General features: G+C 44.4%; 1 protein-coding gene across 2 annotated transcripts in view; it reads right to left on the bottom strand.

Moving 5' to 3' along the window:
* tollip (toll interacting protein) overlaps nucleotides 1-22,510 on the bottom strand; it is a 30,698-nt gene extending 8,188 nt beyond the window's left edge. For both annotated transcript variants that reach the window (XM_078549143.1, XM_078549145.1), the window contains exons 1-2: nucleotides 22,379-22,510; nucleotides 19,278-19,427 (exon numbers count right to left, since the gene is read on the bottom strand). In XM_078549143.1, the coding sequence (XP_078405269.1) occupies nucleotides 19,278-19,427; nucleotides 22,379-22,414 (186 nt within the window). In that variant the 5' untranslated portion in view covers nucleotides 22,415-22,510. The remainder of the gene's footprint in view (nucleotides 1-19,277; nucleotides 19,428-22,378) is intronic.
* Between the last annotated feature and the right edge of the window lie 298 nt (nucleotides 22,511-22,808).

Below are 22,808 nucleotides of genomic sequence, written 5' to 3'. Positions count from 1 at the left end.
AGTTTGAGAAATCCAGATGGCAGCTTTTCTGAATCACTGAACACTAACAGTAAAATTACAGGAACATTCTCTTTTGTTGAGAGCATGTCAAAGCTTTTCAATTTTTTTTTTTTAAGCAGGGTTGAGGGAGGGGGTGGTTGGTGATGGAGGACATAATGGAGGAGGAGTAATTTTGCTTAACTTCAGCTGGAGAGGTAAGATGATTTCTTTTTAACCTTCTACATAATTATACAATGAGTAGCTACTGGATTTAATAAAAACGCCGTCACTTGTTTCTGTTTAAAGAACCAAATTTTTCAAAGAATTACATTTTTAAAACTCATATCATGTAAAATCATACAAACAAGGAGCAGGAGTAGGCCATTTAATAAGATCATGGCTGATCTGATAGTAGCCTGAAATCTGCATCCAACCTACCCCCAATAACCTATCACTCCCTTGCTTACCAAGAATCTATCCACCTCTGCCTTAAAAATATTCAAAGACTCTGCTTCCACCACCTTTTCAGGGAGAGAGTTCCAAAGAGTCATGACCCTCAGTGAAAAAAATTTGCCTCATCTGTTTTAAACAGTAAAAATGAGCGACCTCATTTTTAAACAGTGACCCCTAGTTCTAGATTCCACAAGAGGAAACATCCTCTCCACATCCACCCTGTCAAGACCCTCAGGATCTCATATGTTTCAATCAAGTCACCTCTTACTCTTCTAAACTCCAGTGGATACAAGCCTAGTCTATCCAACCTTTCCTCAACCCACCCATTCCAGGTATTAGCCTGGTAAACCTTCTCCGAACTGCTTCCAACGCATCTACATTCTTCCTTAAATAAGGTGACCAATACTGTACACAATACTCCAAATGTGGTCTCACTAGTACCCCGTACAACTGAAGTGTTACCTCCCTACTTTTGTATTCATTTCCCCTTGCAATACATGATAACATTCCATTAGCTTTCCTAATTACTTGCTGTACTTGCATACGAGCCTTGTGATTCATGCAGTAGGACACCCAGATCCCTCTGCATCCTCTCACCATTTAGATAATGTTTCTTTTATTCTTCCTGCCAAAATGGACAATTTCACATTTTCACATTATACTCCATCTGCCAGATCTTGCCCTGTGGCATGTCACTCATTACATCTTGCTAACCTGAAAAAGACCCATTTATGCCTACTCTCTGCTTCATTTTATTCAGCCAATCTTCTATCCATACCAATATGTTACCCCTATACCGTGAGCTTTTATTTTCCACTATAACCTTTGATGTGGCACTTTATCAAATGCCTTCTGGAAATCTAAGTACAGTACATCCAATGGTTCCCCTTTATCCACAGCATATGTTACTTCCTCGAAGAACTCCAATAAGTTGGTTAAACACAATTTCACTTTCACAAAACCACATTGACTCTGCCTGATGACCGATGACCTTAAGCTTATCTAAGTGCCCTGCTATAACTTCTTTAATATTAGCTTCTAACATTTTTCCTACAACAGACGTTAAGCTAACTGGCCTGTAGTTGCCCACTTTCTGTCCTCCTCCCTTTTTGAATAATGGAGTTACATTTGCTATCTTCCAATCTAATGGAACCTTCCCTGATTCTAGGGAGGTTTGGAAAATTAAAACCAATGCATCAACTATATCAAGATAAAAGCAAAATACTGCAGATGCTGGAAATCAAACAAAACCAAAAATTGCTGGAAAAACTCAGCAGGTCTGACAGCATCTGTGGAGAGAAAGACAGAGTTAACGTTTCAAGTCCGTATAATTCTTCTTCAGAGCTCACTTTGTTAACTCTTCTTTAAATATTTATAAAAACTCTTACTATCTGTTTTTAATATTTCTGACTAGCTTTCTCTCAATTTCTAATTTTCCCCTCCTTATGAGTCTCTTAGTCATTCTTTTCTGTTCCTTATATTCTGTCTAATCTTCGGGCCTTCCACCTATCTTTACACAATTATATGCTTTTTCTTTAAGCTTGATACTATCTTTAACCTTTCTAGTTAACCACAGATGGTATGCCTGTCCCTTGGACATTTTCTTACTCGTTGGAATGTATCTATTCTCTGCATTCTGAAATATCCCCTTAAATATTAGCCACTGCAGCTCTATTGACCTATCCCTTAACCTAATTTGCCAATTCACTTTAGCCAGCTCAGTTTTCATGCCCTTATAATTGCCCTTATTTAAGTTTTAAAACTTAAGTCTCAGACCCAGTCCTCTTTCCCTCAAACTGGATGTAAAATTCAATCATACTATGGTTGCTGCTACCTAGGGGTGCCTTCACTTATGAGATCATTAATTACTCTCATCTCATTGCACAATGCCAGGTCTAGTATAGCCTGCTCTCTGGTTGGCTCCAGAACATGCTGTTCTGAAAAAAACTATCCAGAAAACATTTAATTTACTCTTCATCTAGGCAATCTTAGCCCATCTAACTTTTCCAGTCTATATGTAAATTAAAATCTCCCATGATTATCGTTGTGCCTTTCTGACAAGCTCCAATTATTTCTTCCTTATGCTCAACCCTACCATGTGGTTATTGTTTGGCAGCCTAAGCACAACTCCCACAAGTGATTTCTTACCTTTACCATTTCTCATCTCTGACCAAACCGTTTCAACATCCTGGTTTCCTGAACTTAGGTCATCTCTCTCTATTGTTCTAATACCATCATTAGCTAACAGAGCCAACCCTCCACCTTTTCTCACTTCCTGTCCTTCCTAAATATCCTGTGCCCTTCAATATTCAGGTCCCAATCCATGCCCTCCTGCAGCCATATCTCCGTAACGGCTATCAAATCATAATTAATTATTTCTACGTGCGCTCTCAGTTCATCTTTTTGTTTCGAATGCTTTGCGCATTCAGATAAAGAGATTTTCATTTTATCCTTTTGTTCTTTTTGTAACCTCTAGTTTCATCTGTTGATTTACTTTAGATTTGCACTCTCTATTCCTCCCGTCACGGCCTGTTTTTCATTTCCCATAATATTACCCTTTTCTTTTGTCGTGTCTCTGCTCTTTCATTTACCACATCTTCCCAAATTTGATCCCTTGCCCCCACTATTCAGTTTAAAACTCTGTCTACTTCCCTAGTTACGTGGCTCACAAGATCACCGGTCCTAGCATGGTTCTGGTGTAGGCCGTCCCAACAGCACAGATCCCACTTTCCCTAGTACTGGTGCCAGTGCCCCACAAACCGCAACCCACTTCTCCTACACCAGTCTTTAAGCCACACATTAATTTCCCTAATCTGATTTGTCCTACGCTAATTTGCACATCGTTCAGGTAATTAATCCAGAGATTATGACCTTTGAGGTTCTGCTTCTTAATTTGGTGCCTAGATCCTCATACTGACTACACAGACCTTGGTTCTTTGTCCTGCCCAAATCGTTGGTGCCTACATGGACCATGATGACTGGGTTCTCCCCCTCCCACTACAAGTTTCTCTCCAGCCCCGAGCATATGTCCCACCAGGCAGGCAACACAGCCATCTGGACTCACTCTTTACTGCAGAGAACGGTGTCAATCCCTCTGACTATACTATCCCCTGCTACCACTACATTCCATTTCACTCCCCCCACTTTGATGACTTCTTGTACCATGGTGCCTTGGCCAGTTAGCTCACGTACCCTGCAGTCCTCACTCTCACCCAAACAAGCTGAAAAAACCACAAACCTGTTGGACAATTCAAGAGGATCACACTCCTGCCCTCAGTGCCCTCACCTGCCTCACTCGCAGTCACACTCTCCTGTCCCTGACCACTGACCAAATCAGAAGACTCTGTCCTAAGTGGTGTGATTGCCTCCTGGTACAAAGAATCCAGGTAACTTTCCTTCTCCCTGATGGTTGCAGTGTCTGTAGTTCAGCCTCCAGCTTAAAATCTGAGCTGAAGCTGCTCAAACTTCAAACACTTACTGCAGACGTGTTTGCCCTGGATCAAACTGATACCCAGGAGCTCCCACATCCTGCAGCTGTGACATCACCTGTCCTGACATCATTGTATTCTAATTAATTATTTTATTCAATTATATATTTTACTTTTGCTTTTATATATTTCATTAACCTTACCACCAGTTGCTAGGCTATTTTGGACCTTAGGAATAGAATAAACCTTATTCACTTACCAGATACTCACCAAAGAACTAGCTTCTTCTCCTGTAGCAGAGGACAACCACTTCCTGAAGGCTGAGAAATCACTTGATTAGTCAATCAAAATTCAACCCCTGGTAGGTAATCGTTGTCTGTTGTTACTTGAGCTTCTACTTATTAACAACCACTGAAAAGGCTCTTCTCTCTCTCTCTACATCCTCAATTATCTCCCTAACCCCCAGAGAAAGCTATGGCCTGTGGCAGCTTTGAAATCTGGGGAGGTGAAATAAAGAGAGAATCCACTCAACTGATTGGGCCCAGTCACTTTTTTAAAAATTCTTTCAAGGGAGTGGGCACCACTGATAAGGCCAGCATTTGTTACCCATCCCTAACTACCCTTGAACTGAATGGCCTGCTGGGCCATTTCAGAGGGCAGTTAAGAGTCAACCACATTGCTCTGGGTCTGCAGTTACATGTAGGTCAGATTGTGCAATGATGGCAGATCTCCTTCCTTAAAAAGGAACCAGATGGATTTTTACAATCGATAGTTACCATTATCGAGACTAGATTTTTATTCTAGATTTATTAATTGAACTTTTAAACTCCACTAGCTGCCGTAGTGGGATTTGAACCTGTGTCCCCAGAGCATTAGCCTGGGCTTCTGGATTACTAGTCCAGTAACATTACCACTATGCCACCATCTGCCCCTCAGAAATATTTTGAATGAAGCAAACTCAATTCCAAAAATTAATCTTCCTTAATATCCTTCATTGCCAACCAATGTTCTGAAGTAATAACAGAAAGTTAATTGCCTCAAAATAAATTGTTCAAGTGGAAAGGACATTAAGATCACAAAGCAACACAATCTTGACTTTAAATGTCCAGACTCTCTGGACTTGTCCTTATAGGGGCAAAGTGTGCAGTTAATTAGAAGCCACTAAGCACATTCCAGGCATTTTGTTGAACAAACTAGAAGTGTAACACAAAGATAAAAACAAAAAGCTAAAAGCTACTGCGGATGCTGGAAATCCAAAACAAAATAAAAACAGAATTACCTGGAAAAACTCAGCAAGTCTGGCAGCATCGGCGGAGAAGAAATCAGTCAACGTTTCGAGCCCTCATGGCCCTTCAGCAGAACTGAAGCATAGTTTCAACAAGGGAGAAATATAAATTGGTTTAAGGTGGGTGGGGGGGAAGAGACACATTGAGGGTGTGGTGTGAGCAGATAATCAAAAGGTGTCAGAGACAAAAAGGGTCAAAGAGGTGTTGAAGGTGGTGGTCTTTGTCTGAGAAAAGTGCTAATTAAGAATGCAAGACAGGATATTCAAAGTACAGCTCTAGTGGGGGTGGGGTGGAAAGACTAAAGGTTTTAGTTTTAGATTTAAAAATAATGGAAATAGGTGGGGAAAGAAGAATCTATATAGATTATTGAAAAAAAAGGCGGGTGGGGGGGGGAAAGAAACGGGGTGGGGATGGGGGGAGGGGGAGTTTAAGATCTAAAGTTGTTGAATTCAATATTCAGCCCAGAAGGCTGTAAAGTGCCTAGTCGGAAGATGAGGTGCTGTTCCTCCAGTTTGCGTTGGGCTTCACTGGAACAATGCAGCAAGCCAAGGACAGACATGTGGGCAAGAGAACAGGGTGGAGTGTTAAAATGGCAAGCGACAGGGAGGTTTGGGTCTTTCTTGCGGACAGACCGCAGGTGTTCCGCAAAACGGTCGCCCAGTTTGCGTTTGGTCTCTCCAATGTAGAGGAGACCGCATTGGGAGCAACGAATGCAGTAGACTAAGTTAGGGGAAATGCAAGTGAAATGCTGCTTCACTTGAAAGGAGTGTTTGGGCCCTTGGACGGTGAGGAGAGAGGAAGTGAAGGGGCAGGTGTTGCATCTTCTGCGTGGGCATGGGGAGGTGCCATAAGTGGGGGTTGAGGAGTAGGGGGTGATGGAGGAGTGGACCAGGGTGTCCCGGAGGGAACGATCCCTACGGAATGCTGTCAAGGGGGGTGAAGGGAAGATGTGTTTGGTGGTGGCATCATGCTGGAGTTGGCGGAAATGGCGGAGGATGATCCTTTGAATGCGGAGGCTGGTGGGGTGATAAGTGAGGACAAGGGGGACCCTATCATGTTTCTGGGAAGGAGGAGAAGGCGTGAGGGAGGATGCGCGGGATATGGGCCGGACACGGTTGAGGGCCCTGTCAACGACCGTGGATGGAAAACCTCGGTTAAGGAAGAAGGAGGACATGTCCGAGGAGCTGTTTTTGAAGGTAGCGTCATCAGAACAGATGCGACGGAGGCGAAGGAACTGAGAGAATGGGATGGAGTCTTTACAGGAAGCGGGGTGTGAGGAGCTGTAGTCGAGGTAGCTGTGGGAGTCGGTAGGCTTGTAATGGATATTGGTGGACAGTCTATCATCAGAAATTGAGACAGAGAGGTCAAGGAAGGGAAGAGAAGTGTCAGAGATGGACCATGTGAAGATGATGGAGGGGTGGAGATTGGAAGCAAAATTAATAAATTTTTCCAGGTCCCGACGAGAGCATGAAGCAGCACCGAAGTAATCATCGATGTACCGGAGAAAGAGTTGTGGGAGGGGGCCGGAGTAGGACTGGAACAAGGAATGTTCCACATACCCCATAAAGAGACAGGCATAGCTGGGGCCCATGCGGGTACCCATAGCCACACCTTTTATTTGGAGGAAGTGAGAGGAGTTAAAGGAGAAATTGTTCAGTGTGAGAACAAGTTCAGCCAGACGGAGGAGAGTAGTGGTGGATGGGGATTGTTGGGGCCTCTGTTCAAGGAAGAAGCTAAGGGCCCTCAGACCATCCTGGTGGGGGATGGAGGTGTAGAGGGATTGGACATCCATGGTGAAGAGGAAGCGGTTGGGGCCAGGGAACTGGAAATTGTTGATGTGACGTAAGGTGTCAGAGGAATCACGGATGTAGGTGGGAAGGGACTGGACAAGGGGAGAGAGAAGGGAGTCAAGATAATGAGAAATGAGTTCCGTGGGGCAGGAACAGGCTGACACGATCGGTCTGCCAGGACAGTTCTGTTTGTGGATTTTGGGTAGGAGGTAGAAGCGGGCCGTCCGAGGTTGGGCGACTATCAAGTTGGAAGCTGTGGGAGGAAGATCTCCAGAGGAGATGAGGTCAGTGACAGTCCTGGAAACAATGGCTTGATGTTCTGTGGTGGGGTCATGGTCCAGGGAGAGGTAGGAGGAAACGTCTGCGAGTTGACGCTCAGCCTCCGCGAGGTAGAGGTCAATGCGCCAGACAACAACAGTACCACCCTTGTCAGCGGGTTTGATGACAATGTTGGGGTTGGACCTGAGAGAACGGAGTGCAGTGAGTTCAGAGAGAGACAGATTAGAATGGGTGAGAGGAGCAGAGAAATTGAGACGGCTAATGTCACGCCGACAGTTCTCAATGAAAAGATCAAGAGAAGGTAAGAATCCAGAGGGAGGGGTCCAAGTGGAGGGAGAATATTGGAGGTGGGTAAAAGGATCCGTTGAACGGGGAGAGGACTCCTGCCCAAAGAAGTGAGCACGGAGACGAAGACGGCGGAAGAAGAGTTCAGCATCATGCCGAGCCCGAAATTCATTGAGATGAGGGCGTAAGGGTATGAAACTAAGTCCTTTGCTGAGCACTGAACGTTCAGCATCGGAGAGGGGAAGGTCAGGGGGTATAGTGAATACGCGGCTGGGGCTGGGATTGGAAGATGGGGTGAGGACGGAGGGACAAGCAGGGGTGGAGGGTCCCCGATGGGTGTTGGAGTCGATGAGTTGTTGGAGCTTGCGTTCCTTAGCACTTGAGAGAAAGAGAAAAAGTTTCTTGTTGAGGCGACGGATGAGGCGAAGAATAAAATGAAACTGGGGGCACGCGCAGCTTTGAAAAAGGGTGCGGCGGTGCTGCTGGAGGGAGAGGTCAAGTGTGTTCATATGGCGGCGCATGGCACATTACAGGTATCTCCGGGACATAAAACGTTTCTCGGACTGCTGTTCCCGTCGCATTCTGAGATCCACACTCAGTGCCATGCGCCGCCATATGAACACACTTGACCTCTCCCTCCAGCAGCACCGCCGCACCCTTTTTCAAAGCTGCGCGTGCCCCCAGTTTCATTTTATTCTTCGCCTCATCCGTCGCCTCAACAAGAAACTTTTTCTCTTTCTCTCAAGTGCTAAGGAACGCAAGCTCCAACAACTCATCGACTCCAACACCCATCGGGGACCCTCCACCCCTGCTTGTCCCTCCGTCCTCACCCCATCTTCCAATCCCAGCCCCAGCCGCGTATTCACTATACCCCCTGACCTTCCCCTCTCCGATGCTGAACGTTCAGTGCTCAGCAAAGGACTTAGTTTCATACCCTTACGCCCTCATCTCAATGAATTTCGGGCTCGGCATGATGCTGAACTCTTCTTCCGCCGTCTTCGTCTCCGTGCTCACTTCTTTGGGCAGGAGTCCTCTCCCCGTTCAACGGATCCTTTTACCCACCTCCAATATTCTCCCTCCACTTGGACCCCTCCCTCTGGATTCTTACCTTCTCTTGATCTTTTCATTGAGAACTGTCGGCGTGACATTAGCCGTCTCAATTTCTCTGCTCCTCTCACCCATTCTAATCTGTCTCTCTCTGAACTCACTGCACTCCGTTCTCTCAGGTCCAACCCCAACATTGTCATCAAACCCGCTGACAAGGGTGGTACTGTTGTTGTCTGGCGCATTGACCTCTACCTCGCGGAGGCTGAGCGTCAACTCGCAGACGTTTCCTCCTACCTCTCCCTGGACCATGACCCCACCACAGAACATCAAGCCATTGTTTCCAGGACTGTCACTGACCTCATCTCCTCTGGAGATCTTCCTCCCACAGCTTCCAACTTGATAGTCGCCCAACCTCGGACGGCCCGCTTCTACCTCCTACCCAAAATCCACAAACAGAACTGTCCTGGCAGACCGATCGTGTCAGCCTGTTCCTGCCCCACGGAACTCATTTCTCATTATCTTGACTCCCTTCTCTCTCCCCTTGTCCAGTCCCTTCCCACCTACATCCGTGATTCCTCTGACACCTTACGTCACATCAACAATTTCCAGTTCCCTGGCCCCAACCGCTTCCTCTTCACCATGGATGTCCAATCCCTCTACACCTCCATCCCCCACCAGGATGGTCTGAGGGCCCTTAGCTTCTTCCTTGAACAGAGGCCCCAACAATCCCCATCCACCACTACTCTCCTCCGTCTGGCTGAACTTGTTCTCACACTGAACAATTTCTCCTTTAACTCCTCTCACTTCCTCCAAATAAAAGGTGTGGCTATGGGTACCCGCATGGGCCCCAGCTATGCCTGTCTCTTTATGGGGTATGTGGAACATTCCTTGTTCCAGTCCTACTCCGGCCCCCTCCCACAACTCTTTCTCCGGTACATCGATGATTACTTCGGTGCTGCTTCATGCTCTCGTCGGGACCTGGAAAAATTTATTAATTTTGCTTCCAATCTCCACCCCTCCATCATCTTCACATGGTCCATCTCTGACACTTCTCTTCCCTTCCTTGACCTCTCTGTCTCAATTTCTGATGATAGACTGTCCACCAATATCCATTACAAGCCTACCGACTCCCACAGCTACCTCGACTACAGCTCCTCACACCCCGCTTCCTGTAAAGACTCCATCCCATTCTCTCAGTTCCTTCGCCTCCGTCGCATCTGTTCTGATGACGCTACCTTCAAAAACAGCTCCTCGGACATGTCCTCCTTCTTCCTTAACCGAGGTTTTCCATCCACGGTCGTTGACAGGGCCCTCAACCGTGTCCGGCCCATATCCCGCGCATCCTCCCTCACGCCTTCTCCTCCTTCCCAGAAACATGATAGGGTCCCCCTTGTCCTCACTTATCACCCCACCAGCCTCCGCATTCAAAGGATCATCCTCCGCCATTTCCGCCAACTCCAGCATGATGCCACCACCAAACACATCTTCCCTTCACCCCCCTTGACAGCATTCCGTAGGGATCGTTCCCTCCGGGACACCCTGGTCCACTCCTCCATCACCCCCTACTCCTCAACCCCCACTTATGGCACCTCCCCATGCCCACGCAGAAGATGCAACACCTGCCCCTTCACTTCCTCTCTCCTCACCGTCCAAGGGCCCAAACACTCCTTTCAAGTGAAGCAGCATTTCACTTGCATTTCCCCTAACTTAGTCTACTGCATTCGTTGCTCCCAATGCGGTCTCCTCTACATTGGAGAGACCAAACGCAAACTGGGCGACCGTTTTGCGGAACACCTGCGGTCTGTCCGCAAGAAAGACCCAAACCTCCCTGTCGCTTGCCATTTTAACACTCCACCCTGTTCTCTTGCCCACATGTCTGTCCTTGGCTTGCTGCATTGTTCCAGTGAAGCCCAACGCAAACTGGAGGAACAGCACCTCATCTTCCGACTAGGCACTTTACAGCCTTCTGGGCTGAATATTGAATTCAACAACTTTAGATCTTAAACTCCCCCTCCCCCCCATCCCCACCCCGTTTCTTTCCCCCCCCCACCCGCCTTTTTTTTCAATAATCTATATAGATTCTTCTTTCCCCACCTATTTCCATTATTTTTAAATCTAAAACTAAAACCTTTAGTCTTTCCACCCCACCCCCACTAGAGCTGTACTTTGAATATCCTGTCTTGCATTCTTAATTAGCACTTTTCTCAGACAAAGACCACCACCTTCAACACCTCTTTGACCCTTTTTGTCTCTGACACCTTTTGATTATCTGCTCACACCACACCCTCAATGTGTCTCTTCCCCCCCACCCACCTTAAACCAATTTATATTTCTCTCTTGTTGAAACTATGCTTCAGTTCTGCTGAAGGGCCATGAGGGCTCGAAACGTTGACTGATTTCTTCTCCGCCGATGCTGCCAGACTTGCTGAGTTTTTCCAGGTAATTCTGTTTTTATTTTGTTTTAGAAGTGTAACACGGCCAGCCTATAGGTTTGTGCCCATTAAGCATGTCAAAGTAGCTGTTAGAAGAGTGCAATGTCTGAAGTTAACTCTTTCCTATTGCTTGATAAAACCTGTCATCTGAAAATTTTTGGTCTTGGTTAGAAGATTGGGCAGGAACACTAACTATAAGATGTTGAGGAAATTAAACCAGAAACTGGCATGTTCAAGTCCCTCTGTTTCTCTACCATTGGACCTCCTCCCACCACACCCCAAAGTTGAAAGAGATTCTTTTCATGCCCAGAAATCCATCACCATCATTAAGAATCTCCAAACCAAGGTACTCACAAATCCACATCGGTTTCCATAGCTTGAAATTAACTGCATAGATTGTCTCTGTAAGGACACAGCCATCTCATAGCCAAGTCCTGAGAACCTGGGCATAGGGAACCCAAGGTATTCACAGTGATACTGCTGGAGTTTAACCTGTTAAATTTGTGCAGTTTGAGCTAGGACCATCCTACTCATGAAGATATCTGAACAATCAAAGTATCATCTTGGAGTCATCTCAATCCCAACGAGACCTTTCCTATCACCTTCACAATCCTAGAATGATAGTCATAAGTTGATAACATGCTGCTCTACCTCTCTACCATCTCTCTGAACCATTCCATTGCCTATATATTGTTAAACTGCTTGTCCAACATCTAGTCTTGCATGAGCTGCGATTTTAAGTGGTTGGAAAACCAAAGCCATCATCTTCAGCCCAGCCACAAACCCAATATCCTTGCCTCCAATTTCATCACCCTCCTTACAAGATTGTTTACAACTGTAGCATCCCATTACCTCGAACACAAAGACTGCCTACATTCACCTCCATAACACTGCCTGCATCTGGCCCCTAACTCGGCCTATCTGCTGCTGAAATCCTTATCCATGCTTTTGCCACCTCCAACCTCAACTATTCGTATTAGCCTCCCAACCTCCATAAAGTTGAGCCTATCTAAAACCCTGCATCCTGTGCCATTTGCTGAAATCAGAAGTTTGAAGGACTGATGAAGGATCTAAGCACAACCATCAAGATGGTTCATTACAACCAAGCACTGGTCACCCATCACCCTGGTCCTCACTGATGTATATTGTCTCCTGGACCCCAACATTTTTAATTCATAATTCTCATCCCCTCTGCATAAGCATGTCTTCACAGTTTCTACCCTCCTCCAACATTTCCATTCCTCAGACTCTTGCCTCTTGTGCATCCCAAGCCCTTTAGCCTTCCACCTTCTAGGTATGATGCTCTGAAATTCCCTCTTTAAACTACTATTCTTTTCTTCCCTTAAGGCCCTCTTTAAAACCCATCTCTATGACCAAGCTTTTGGTTTTTGCTCCTAATATCTCCTCCTACTTTTATGCACACATTAGTACTTCCATAAAAATTACTTTGTCTACTAAAAGTTGCTTAGCATATAAATTGGAGAGCATCTGATCCAATATACCAAGAATTCTTAAATATGCACATTTATCTGCATTGTGGCTTAACTCAAATAACAGAGCCTAGCACCAATATGGAAAGAATAGAACAAGACGGTTATGCTATATGACCAAAGCCCCAGATTAGAAGAGAGAACTGTGAAGATTAGTCAATTTGCCAAACTTTGTAACTCTAACCAGCTGAGAGAGTTCATATCTAGTCACTTCTTCTTCTAAGTCTCACTGGAGCATTGGAGGCATTTTGTGCCTTTGTTGGGGACAGCCATAACAGTTTTTAGGTACCAAAAATCCAGTGTTTGCATCCACTCTTTTTGAAAACATTCAGTTCAGTCACCTTGAAGGTATCCTTGACTTTAGTTATCTAGAAGGTTTAGACTTGTGGGCTATTAAATGTAACTTTATATACAGCTGATGCACCCCGACACTTCAAAATCCAACTGCTCCAACATTTCACCCGTGATGCCCTTAACAGCAAGAGCAGATGTTCCTCAGTTGTATGAACCATCTTGATGGTTATGCTTAGATCCTTCATCAGTCCTTCAAACTTCTGATTTCAGCAATTGGAACCAGATACCATGTTTTGCTAAATTTGAATGAGCCTACCCACTGTCAAGAATACCTGGTTGTGAGTGTATTCAAACATGAGAAACAGAATCAGGAGTAGGCCATTTAGCCCCTTGAGCCTGCCCTGCCATTCAATAAGATCATGGCTAATCTGACCATGGCCCCAACTCTTCCTTCGTGCCTGACAGCCCCTCCCCCATAATTCTTGACTCTCTCTTGTAGATCAAAATGTGTCTAACTCAGCCTTGAATGTATTCAACGACTCAGTCTCCAATGCTCTCTGGAGTTGAGAATTCCAAAGATTAACGACCCTCAGGAGAAGAAATTCCTCCTCATCTCCATCTCAAATGGGAGACCCCTTATTCTGAAACTGTACCCCTTATTTATGAATTGCCCCATGAGGGGAAAACATCCTCTCAGCATCTACCCTGTTAAGCCCTCTCTAAATCTTATGGGCTGAATTTTCCCCCCATCAGGGAAGGGAAGTTGATGGGCAAGCACGCTTCCGATCGGCGCCCTCAATCGGAGGTATGGCGCCATTTTACATGGCAGCCCAATTAAGGCCCGCCCAGCGTGATGTCCGCAGGGAAGCACTATGTGTTCCCTATGCGGGCGGGGGGAGGAATCCCAAAATCGAGAGTGCGCTCTTTCGTGCATGAGCACGAAAGAGTGCACTCATCTCCTTGAGGCGAAGTGCTGCCTCAGGGAGATGGCCTCTACTTTCAAAAATATTAAAAATAGAAAAAAATAAATTCCCTTACATGTCCCCTCATGAGTTGGGACACGTCCATAATTTTTGCAAAATCTTTATTAAAATTTTTTAAAGCCTACATGAAACCTCATCCCGCCCATGGATGAGGTTTCATGTTTTTTCTACTTCCCGCCAGAGCTCCTGGCCTGCCCGCCAACCTTAAGGTTGGATGGGCAGGTCCTTTAATTGCTTAATTGCCCCTGTCAATGGCCTCAATTGGCCAAACAGGTCGGCGGACGCACAGCTGATTTTGCTGCACCCCCGCCTTCCTGAAAATTTAAATTGGGCGCGGTGACGTCGGGAGTTCTCCCGACGTCACCGCGCGTCATTTTACATGTCGGTGAGTGGGCCCCGCCCCCGCTCGGCGACTCGTAAAATTCTGCCCTATTTTTCAATAAGATCACCTCTCATTCTTCTAATCTTCAATGAGTATAGGCCCAACCTGCTCAACCTTTCCTCATAAGACAACCCCTTCATCCCAGGAATCAACCTAGTGAACCTTCTCTCAAATGCCTCCAATGAGTGTATCCTCCCTAAATATGGAGACTAAAACTGTACTCTAGCTGTGGTCTGACTAATGCCCTGTATTGTTTAACAAGAATTCCCAACTTTTATACTCCAATCCCCTTGCAATAAGGGCCAACATTCCATTTTGCCTTCTTAATTACTTGCTGTACCTCCATGCTAACTTTGAGATTCATGTACAAGTTCCCTCTGCACAACAACATTCTACAGTTTCTCCCAATCAAATATTTTGTTTTTATTGTTCCAACCAAAGTGGATAACTAATATTCCACATTATACTCCATCTGTCAAATTTGTGCACACCCACCTAACCTATCTATATCCCTTTGCAGATTCTTTGTACCCTCTTCACAACTTACTTTCCTACCTATCTTTGTATTGCAGCCAAATTTTCTGACAATACAGTCAGTCCCCTTGATCCAAGTCATTAATATAGATGGTAAATAGTTGAGAACTCAGCATTGCTCCTTTTGGCACTCCACTAGTTACAGTTTGCCGACCTGAAAATAACCCATTTATCTCAGCTCTTTGTTTCCTGATAGTTAGCCAATCCTCTATCCATCCATTACCCCAACACCATGAGCTCTTATCTTGTGTATTAATCTTTTATGTGGCACCTTATTGAATGCCTTTTGGAAGTCCAAATAGGCTAAACCTACTGGCTCCCCTTTATCCACCCTGCTTGTTACACCCTCAAAGAACTCTAATAAGTTTGTCAAACGCTATTTCCCTTTCACAAAACCATGACGACTGCTTGGTTGCATTGTGATTTTCTAAATTTCTTACTAATATTTCCTGAATAATAGATTCCAGCATTTTCTCACAGGTAGATGGTAGGCTAACAGGCCAATAGATTCTTGCTGTCTCCTGTCTTTCTTGAATAGCAGTGTTATATTTGCTATTTCCAGAATCTAGAGAATGTGGAAGATTACAACCAATGGATCCACTATCTCTGTAAACATTTCTTTTAAGACCCTAGGATACAGGTCATCAGGTACAGGGGGCTTACAAATTAGGAGGAGTAGGCCACTTGGCCCCGCGTGTCTGCTCTGCAGTTCAATAAGTTCATGGCTGATCTGAATGTTACCTCAACCCCACATTCCTGCTTAACCCCGATAACCTTTCACCCTCTTGTTAATCAAGAATCTATCTAGTTCTGCCTTAAAAATATTCAAAGACTCTGCTTCCATCGCCTTTTGAGGGAGAGAGTTCCAAAGACACGCAACACTCAAAAAGCTCCTTGCTTTTAAACAGCAACCCCCAGTTCTAGATTCTCCTACAAGAGGAAACATCCTCTCCACATCCACTCTGTCAAGACCCCTCAGGATCTTAAAGGTTTCAATTAAGATGCCTCTTACTCTTTTAAATTCCAGTGGATACAAGCCTAACCTGTCCACTCTTTCCTCATAAGACAATCTACTCATTCCTCGTGTTAATCTAGTAAACCTTGTCTGAACTGCTTCTAATGCATTTACTTCTTTCTTTAAATAAGACGACCAGTTTTGTACACAATAATCCAGATGTAGTCTCACCAATGCCCTGTACAACTGAAGCATAACCTCCCTACTTTTGTAATCAATTCTCCTCACAATATGTTATAACATTCTATTAGCTTTCCTAATTACCTGCATATTAACATTTTGTGATTCATGCACTAAGACATCCAGGTCCCTTCGAATCTCAGCGCTCTGCAATCTCTCACCATTTAGATAATAAGCTTTTTAATTCTTCCTGTCAAAATGAAGGATTTCATATTTGCCCATATTATACTCCATTTGCCAGATCTCTGCCCACTCAACTATGTTGCTTCGTAGCCTCCTTACGTCCTCTTCACAATTTACTTTCCTACCTATCTTTGTGTCTTCAGCAAATTTAGCCACCATTCCTTCAGTCCCTTCATCCAAGACATTTATATAAATTGTAAAAAGTTGAAGCCCCAGCACTGATCCCTGTGGCACACCACTCGTCACTCCTGCCAACCAGAAAAAGACCCATTTGTGGCAACTCTGTTTCCTGTTAGCTAGCGAATCTTTGATCCATGCCAATACATTACGCCCTACACCATGAGCTTTTATTTTCTGCCATAATCTTTGATGTGGCAACTTATCAAATGCCTTCTGGAAATCAAAGTACAGTACACCACCTGTTCCCCTTTATCCACAGCACATGTGGCTCCTTCAAAGAACTCCAATAAATTAGTTAAACATGATTTCCCTTTTACAAAGCCATGTTGACTCTGCCTTATTGCCTTGAATTTTTCTTAGTGCCCTGCTAGAACATCTTTAATAATAGCTTCTAACATTTTTCCTATGACAGATGTTAGGTTAACTGGCTTACTGTCTCCCTCCCTTTTTGAATAAAGGAGTTATATTTTCCAATCTAATGGAACCTTCCCCGAATCTAGGGAATTTTGGAAAATTAAAACCAGTGCATCAACTCTTTCACTAGCCACTTCTTTCAAGACCATAGGATGAAATCCATCTGGACCTGGAGATTTGTCAGCCCAGAGCCCCAACAATTTGCTCAATGCCACTTCCCTGGTGATTGTAATTACAATTAGGGAGCCTGGACACCACTCCCACACGTGACTTCTTGCCTTTATCATTCCTCATCTCAATCCAATCCGCTCCTCCATCCAGGTTTCCTGAATTTAGGTCATTCCCCTCTAATGTGCTAATACCATCATTAATTAATAGAGCCACCCCTCCACCTTCTCCTAACTTCCTGTCCTTCCTAAATGTCACATATACTTCAATATTCAAGCCTCAATCAATGTCATCCTGTAGCCATGTCTCTGTAATTGCTATCAGATCATATTTATTTATTTCTATTTGCGCTATCAGTTCATCTGTTTTGTTTCGAATGCTAATTGCACTTAAATACAGAGCCTTTAGTTTTGTCCTTTTATTATTTTAGTAGTGTCTAACCTTATCTGCTGAATTACTCTTAGATTTGTACTCTCGGTCCCTTTCTGTCACAAGTCTGTTTATCATTTTGCATATTAATACCGCTCTCTCTTGCCTTGTCTCTACTCTTTGGGTTACCACATATTCCCAAATTTGATCCCTTGCCCCCACTATTCAGTTTAAAAGCCTCTCTATTTCCCTAGTTAGGCAGCTCACGAGGACATCAGCCATGGTTCAGGTGTAGACTGTCTCAGTGGTACAGATCCCACTTTCCCCAACACTGGTGTCAGTGCCCCACGAACCAGAACCCACTTCTCCCACACCAGTCTTTAAGCCACGCATTCATTTCTCTAATCTGATTTGTCCTATGTCAATTTGCTAATGGCTCAGGTAATAATCCAGAAATTATTACCTTTGAGGCTCTGCTTCTTAATTTGGTGCCTACCTCATCATACTATGCAGAGCCTCATTCCTCATCCTGCCTATCTTGTTGGTAGCTACATGGACCACAACCACTGGATCCTCCCCCCTCTCACTGCAAGTTCCTCTCCAGCCCCGAGCAGATGTCCCGAACCCTGACACCGAGCAGGCAACAAAGCCATCTGGACTCTCGCTCTTTGCTACAGAGAACAATGTCAATTCCTCTTACTATACTGTCCCCTACTACCACTACATTTCTTTTTGCTCCTCCCGCTTAGATGGCTTCCTGTACCACAGTGCCATGGTCAGTTTGCTCATCCACCCTGCAACCCCACTCTCATCCAAACAAGCTGAGGGAACCTCAAACCTGTTGGACAATTGCAGAGGCTCACACTCCTGCCCTCTGGGTCCCCTTATCTGCCTCACTCGCAGTCACACCCTCTTGTCCATTGACCAAATCTAAAGACCGTATCCTAAATGGTGTGACTGCCTCCTGGTATAAAGCATCCAGGTAACTTTCCCCCTCCCTGATGTGTCGCAGAGTTTGCAACTCAGCCTCCAGCTCAATGACTCTGAGCCAAAGTTCCTCAAGCCACAAACACTTACTGCAGATGTGTTTGCCCTGGATCACAATGTTACCCAGGAGCTCCCACATGCTGCAACCTTGATACATCACATCCTGCCATCCTTAATGTTTTTTAAATAATTACTTAATGATATTAATCACTTATTTATGTTGCTTTCTTATATATCCTATTAACTTTACCACCAAATTGTACTATTTTAAACCTTAGGGATAGAATGGAACTTACCCATTTACCAGATACTCAACAGCTATCTCCTCTCCCTGTAGTAGAGCAAGAACCAGTTTCTCTGGGGTGAGAAAGATGGAAAGAGGAAACAAACAACTCCTTCCCACCCCCTCCTTCATCAAACTCCCCTCTCACCAAACTCTCAAGTCTTCACTTGCCAGCCTTTCGTCCCATTGGTTTTTCTCTAGTCACAGTGATTTTTATGTTCCCCTCTCCCGTTTGCCCTTTGATTTCCTGCTATTCTTGGTTTGCTTCTTGTCTTCTACCATGAAGACAGATACAAAATATTTATTCAAAGTCTCTGCCATTTCCTCATTTATCATTATTAATTCCCCAGTCTCAACCTCTAAGGGGCATTTACTTTAGCTACTCTTTCCTTTTTACAATTCTTGCAGCGTTCCAAATTTAGGCAGCACAGGCAATATAAACCATTTTTATGATTTACTTAACAGTAATAAAGGGTAGTACAAGATTGGGCTGAGGTAATTTAGCCCGTCACGAAAGACAATCTGCATCAGGTCTTAGGAGCATAGGCAGCTACTTGACCAATTGTGCTGTTCTTAATTAGCAAATATTATCGCTAGCAAAAAATTAGATCTGCACGTACATGAGTTATATATATTTTTGATAGGTAAGGGAGTTGAGGGTTATGGGGGCCAGACAGGAAGGTGGAGTTGTTATCACAACCAGATCAGCCAGGATCTTTTCAAATGGCTGAGCAGGCTGAAAAGGCCAAATGGCCTACTGCTCCTAAGTCCTATGTTCCTATACCAAAGCAAGGTTTGTGTGTATATAAAATTGGTAAAAAACAAACATTCCATACCTGTACCACAGTGATGCTCAGTCTACCCATAGTAGCCACGCCAGTTCCAAACTGTAATTGTTGAGCAGCCTGTGCATCAAGTTGCACTTGCTGCTGTTGCTGAGTTGGTACAATGCGAAGGAAGTCCTGTGGTAATTCTCCAATGAAGACCTTCCATGAAAAAGCGATATGTAAACACTCTATTTAGCTGCCTGTTACATATCCCACATCAACTGGCAGTAAAGCATCATAAATATTATTACCTGACAATAGGCTAGTAATATTAGCTTAAATGCTAGCCGATTACTCAGCCACATCCATCACATCACTTGACAGCCTTGCAGAGTAATTACCCAGAATATGTCAACCCATATCACTAGAATGGCAACATCTACAAAAGTGGTCATGTTTTCCTAGGTTTTCTGTAATTCAAATCTGCCAGTCTCTATTACAATATTAACTGGTTCATTTTCAACTAGGTAGTGACTTTAGCTGTGCAGTTATATTGGTACCTAGAATACACCAATTTACCTGATACACTGGTAAGCAAGTATGAGACCAGGCTTGTTTACATCCTGTAGGGCAATTCCAATGCTGAAGTATGTTGATGCATAAAGTATAGGCAATGTTTGAAAGGATTGTCCATTAATTTATGCTAGTCAATTTTGAGGCAAAACCTCAACATCAAGTGAGTTTGTTTTTAAATTAAGAGCACAATTTCCATCAATATACACAGAACCAGTGGCGGTTCTGGTTCATAATACACTATCTCCCTTTAAAAAAGTGCTATTTTAAAATTTATATTAAAACATTTACCATTTAAATTAAGATTTAAAAACAGCTTTGGAAGCTTTATGAATGGATAAAAGGTTATAATTCCACACTGAATTCCCAATCTCAGCAGTACTGCTTTGGGGGGTTGCCAGGCAGATGTTAAGGCAAAGATGAAAAGGAAACTCAAGACATAACCAATGCCTCACTTTATACATTTTGTTAGGGTTCTTTCTGGGACGCAGAGGCATAGCATTTGTAGGTGCACTACTACAAAAGGGTGGTGGGGGGATGGGGGTTAGGTGTGTGTGTGAAGAAATAAGGCCGCAAAATTTTCCAAATCAATGATCGCTCTTCCTTGCTTCCTGATTGACTCTTTCCATGTAATTGTGGATGGTTAACAAAGAAACATTAAAACAAGCTCTAAAACTCACCTAATCAATAACGGCCACACAAAACCAACTCATAACCTTAAAAAAGAATGCCTGTTCCTCTTCAACAATCCCTTGTTGTCCGCAAGCATGACCCAGACCTCCCTGTCGCTTGCCATTTCAACACTGCACCCTGCTCTCATGCCCACATGTCCATCCTTGGCCTGCTGCATTGTTCCAGTGAAGCTCAACGCAAACTGGAGGAACAGCACCTCATCTTCCGACTAGGCACTTTACAGCCTTCCGTACTGAATATTGAGTTCAACAATTTTAGATCATGAACTCTCTCCTCCAACCCCATCCCCTTTCCGATCCTCCCCTTTTTCCCCCCCAATAATTTATATAGATTTTTCTTTTCCCACCTATTTCCATTATTTTTAAATGTATCCCTTCTCCCCACTCCACCCCCACTAGGGCTATCTGTACCTTGCTCGTCCTGCTTTCTACCCTTAATGTCACCTATTAGCACATTCCTTAGATAATATCACCACCTTCAACACCTCTTTGTCCTTTTGTCTATTTCCACCTATCACTGGCCCTCTATGCAGCTCTAGCTGTCCCACCCCCACCCCCTTAAACCAGCTTATATTTCACCTCTTTTCTATTTTTCCTTAGTTCTGTTGAAGAGTCACACGGACTCGAAACGTTAACTGTGTTCCTCTCCGCAGATGCTGTCATAGCTGCTGAGTTTTTAAACAGATATTTTTATCCTTGTTTTAACTTCCTGCTACATAACATCAATTTGGGAGAATCCCCCATTTAGTGTTGGAAGTGCATAGTGCCAACTGTTGTATTATCATTTCAGAACTCAAGCCAGGGAGTTGAAATCTTAGCTGAAATTGGAAATAAAATCTGATATTCTTTGCTTTATTCTCTCAACATAAATTGAAAACTGCTCCAAAAAGTCTACTATTAGTTGAACTGAACGATTTAACAAATGGGCAGAATGATAATGTTTACTGTTTAAGCTTACCATCTTTTTATCAACATGGTGGTGACTGAGATGGGAGAGTTGAACCTACTTATTCTCTTGCAGGATGCTTCCAACACTAAGACTACCCTAGAATCTCCAGGAATTTAAGACTACCTTGGACACTTGAAAAAAAAAATCGGAGAGAAAAACGACAGGGGCATTAAAAGAAAAAAGTAGTGTTTTTAATTTACTGGAATTCATTTATTCATTATAAAAATACTGGAGACTGACTGTCAAGAATAATCCAATCAGGTAATTAAAAATCGGATCACTTTCCAACTAGCCTAGGAAGGTAGTGCACAGCGAAGATGAATATACAGTATTGGGCAACCAACGTCAGAAGCACGGGACAGTGTGTTTGGTGGCAAGACTCATGTGATGAAACCTCCAGGAATACACCCAGAGTTGGCAACCCCACAACAGATGCATTTGTAATTTTTTTTTAAGTATATTACTGCAATGTGAAATGCTCAAGAGGATAGAGTAAGAAAGAAGCAAACTGTATTTACAGGCACCGGAATCCAATGACTGTCATCGAAACACATCCTAACTATGGTCCTATCCTGATAGGAATGTTTCCCAAGGGTTTATTCTCCTGCTTGGCCCTTTAAGCAATCTTACAACACATTAGCAGGCCAAAAAACAGCGTCAGGCTCCTTCTGCTTTTACATTTCACACGATGAATTGTTAAACAACTGTAAAAATAAACATTAAAAAAAACACACAAAGGAGCCAACTTAAGGATAAATGAGCCGGGGCCTCGGAACGGCAGCCGGCTGGGGACAGAGACTGGTGCAGCCAATGCCAGGAGCTGCCGCAGCGAATCCGAACAGTCTGTTCACTGACCAGGCCGGGGACTGGGCGCGGAGAAAGCAAAGCCCAGCCTCCGCGTAGAACTTCGCCCTTCACCACCACCACCGACTGAGAAGCGGAGAGAGGAATCTTACCGGGCCCCTCTGGGTGGCAATGGTAGTAGCCGCCATGTCCAATCCAGCCGACCAGTGCGCCTCTCCGTCCTACCAGGCTCAGCTCTTTTCTGGGCGGCTGCGCTCCGAGCCGCTCGCTTCTGAGCCCAACGATTGGCTGTGGGGGGGGGATGAGCTCAGTGATTGGCTGTAGTGCTAGGGTCTGAGTTCAATGATTGGCTACAGGGCTGGAGTTTGATCTCAGTGGTGGGATGAAGGGCTGGGGGGGCGGGGGGGGTGGTGAGCTCTGGGCTTAGTGATTGGATGCCGCTGGGCTGAAGTCTGAGCTCTGGGCTCGGTGATTGGCAGAAGCAAGGCTGGCGTCTCCTCTCAGTGATTGGCTGCCACTGGGCTGGAGTCAGAGTATTTCCAGCATTTTCTGTGTTTATATTTGACGTCATCCAGCAGAGGC

The sequence above is a fragment of the Cetorhinus maximus genome, chromosome 9 (assembly GCF_964194155.1).
Source record: "Cetorhinus maximus chromosome 9, sCetMax3.hap1.1, whole genome shotgun sequence".
Classification (NCBI taxonomy): Eukaryota; Metazoa; Chordata; class Chondrichthyes; order Lamniformes; family Cetorhinidae; genus Cetorhinus; species Cetorhinus maximus.
Note: the sequence above shows the minus strand (reverse complement) of the source record. Positions and strands in the feature narration are given on the sequence as shown.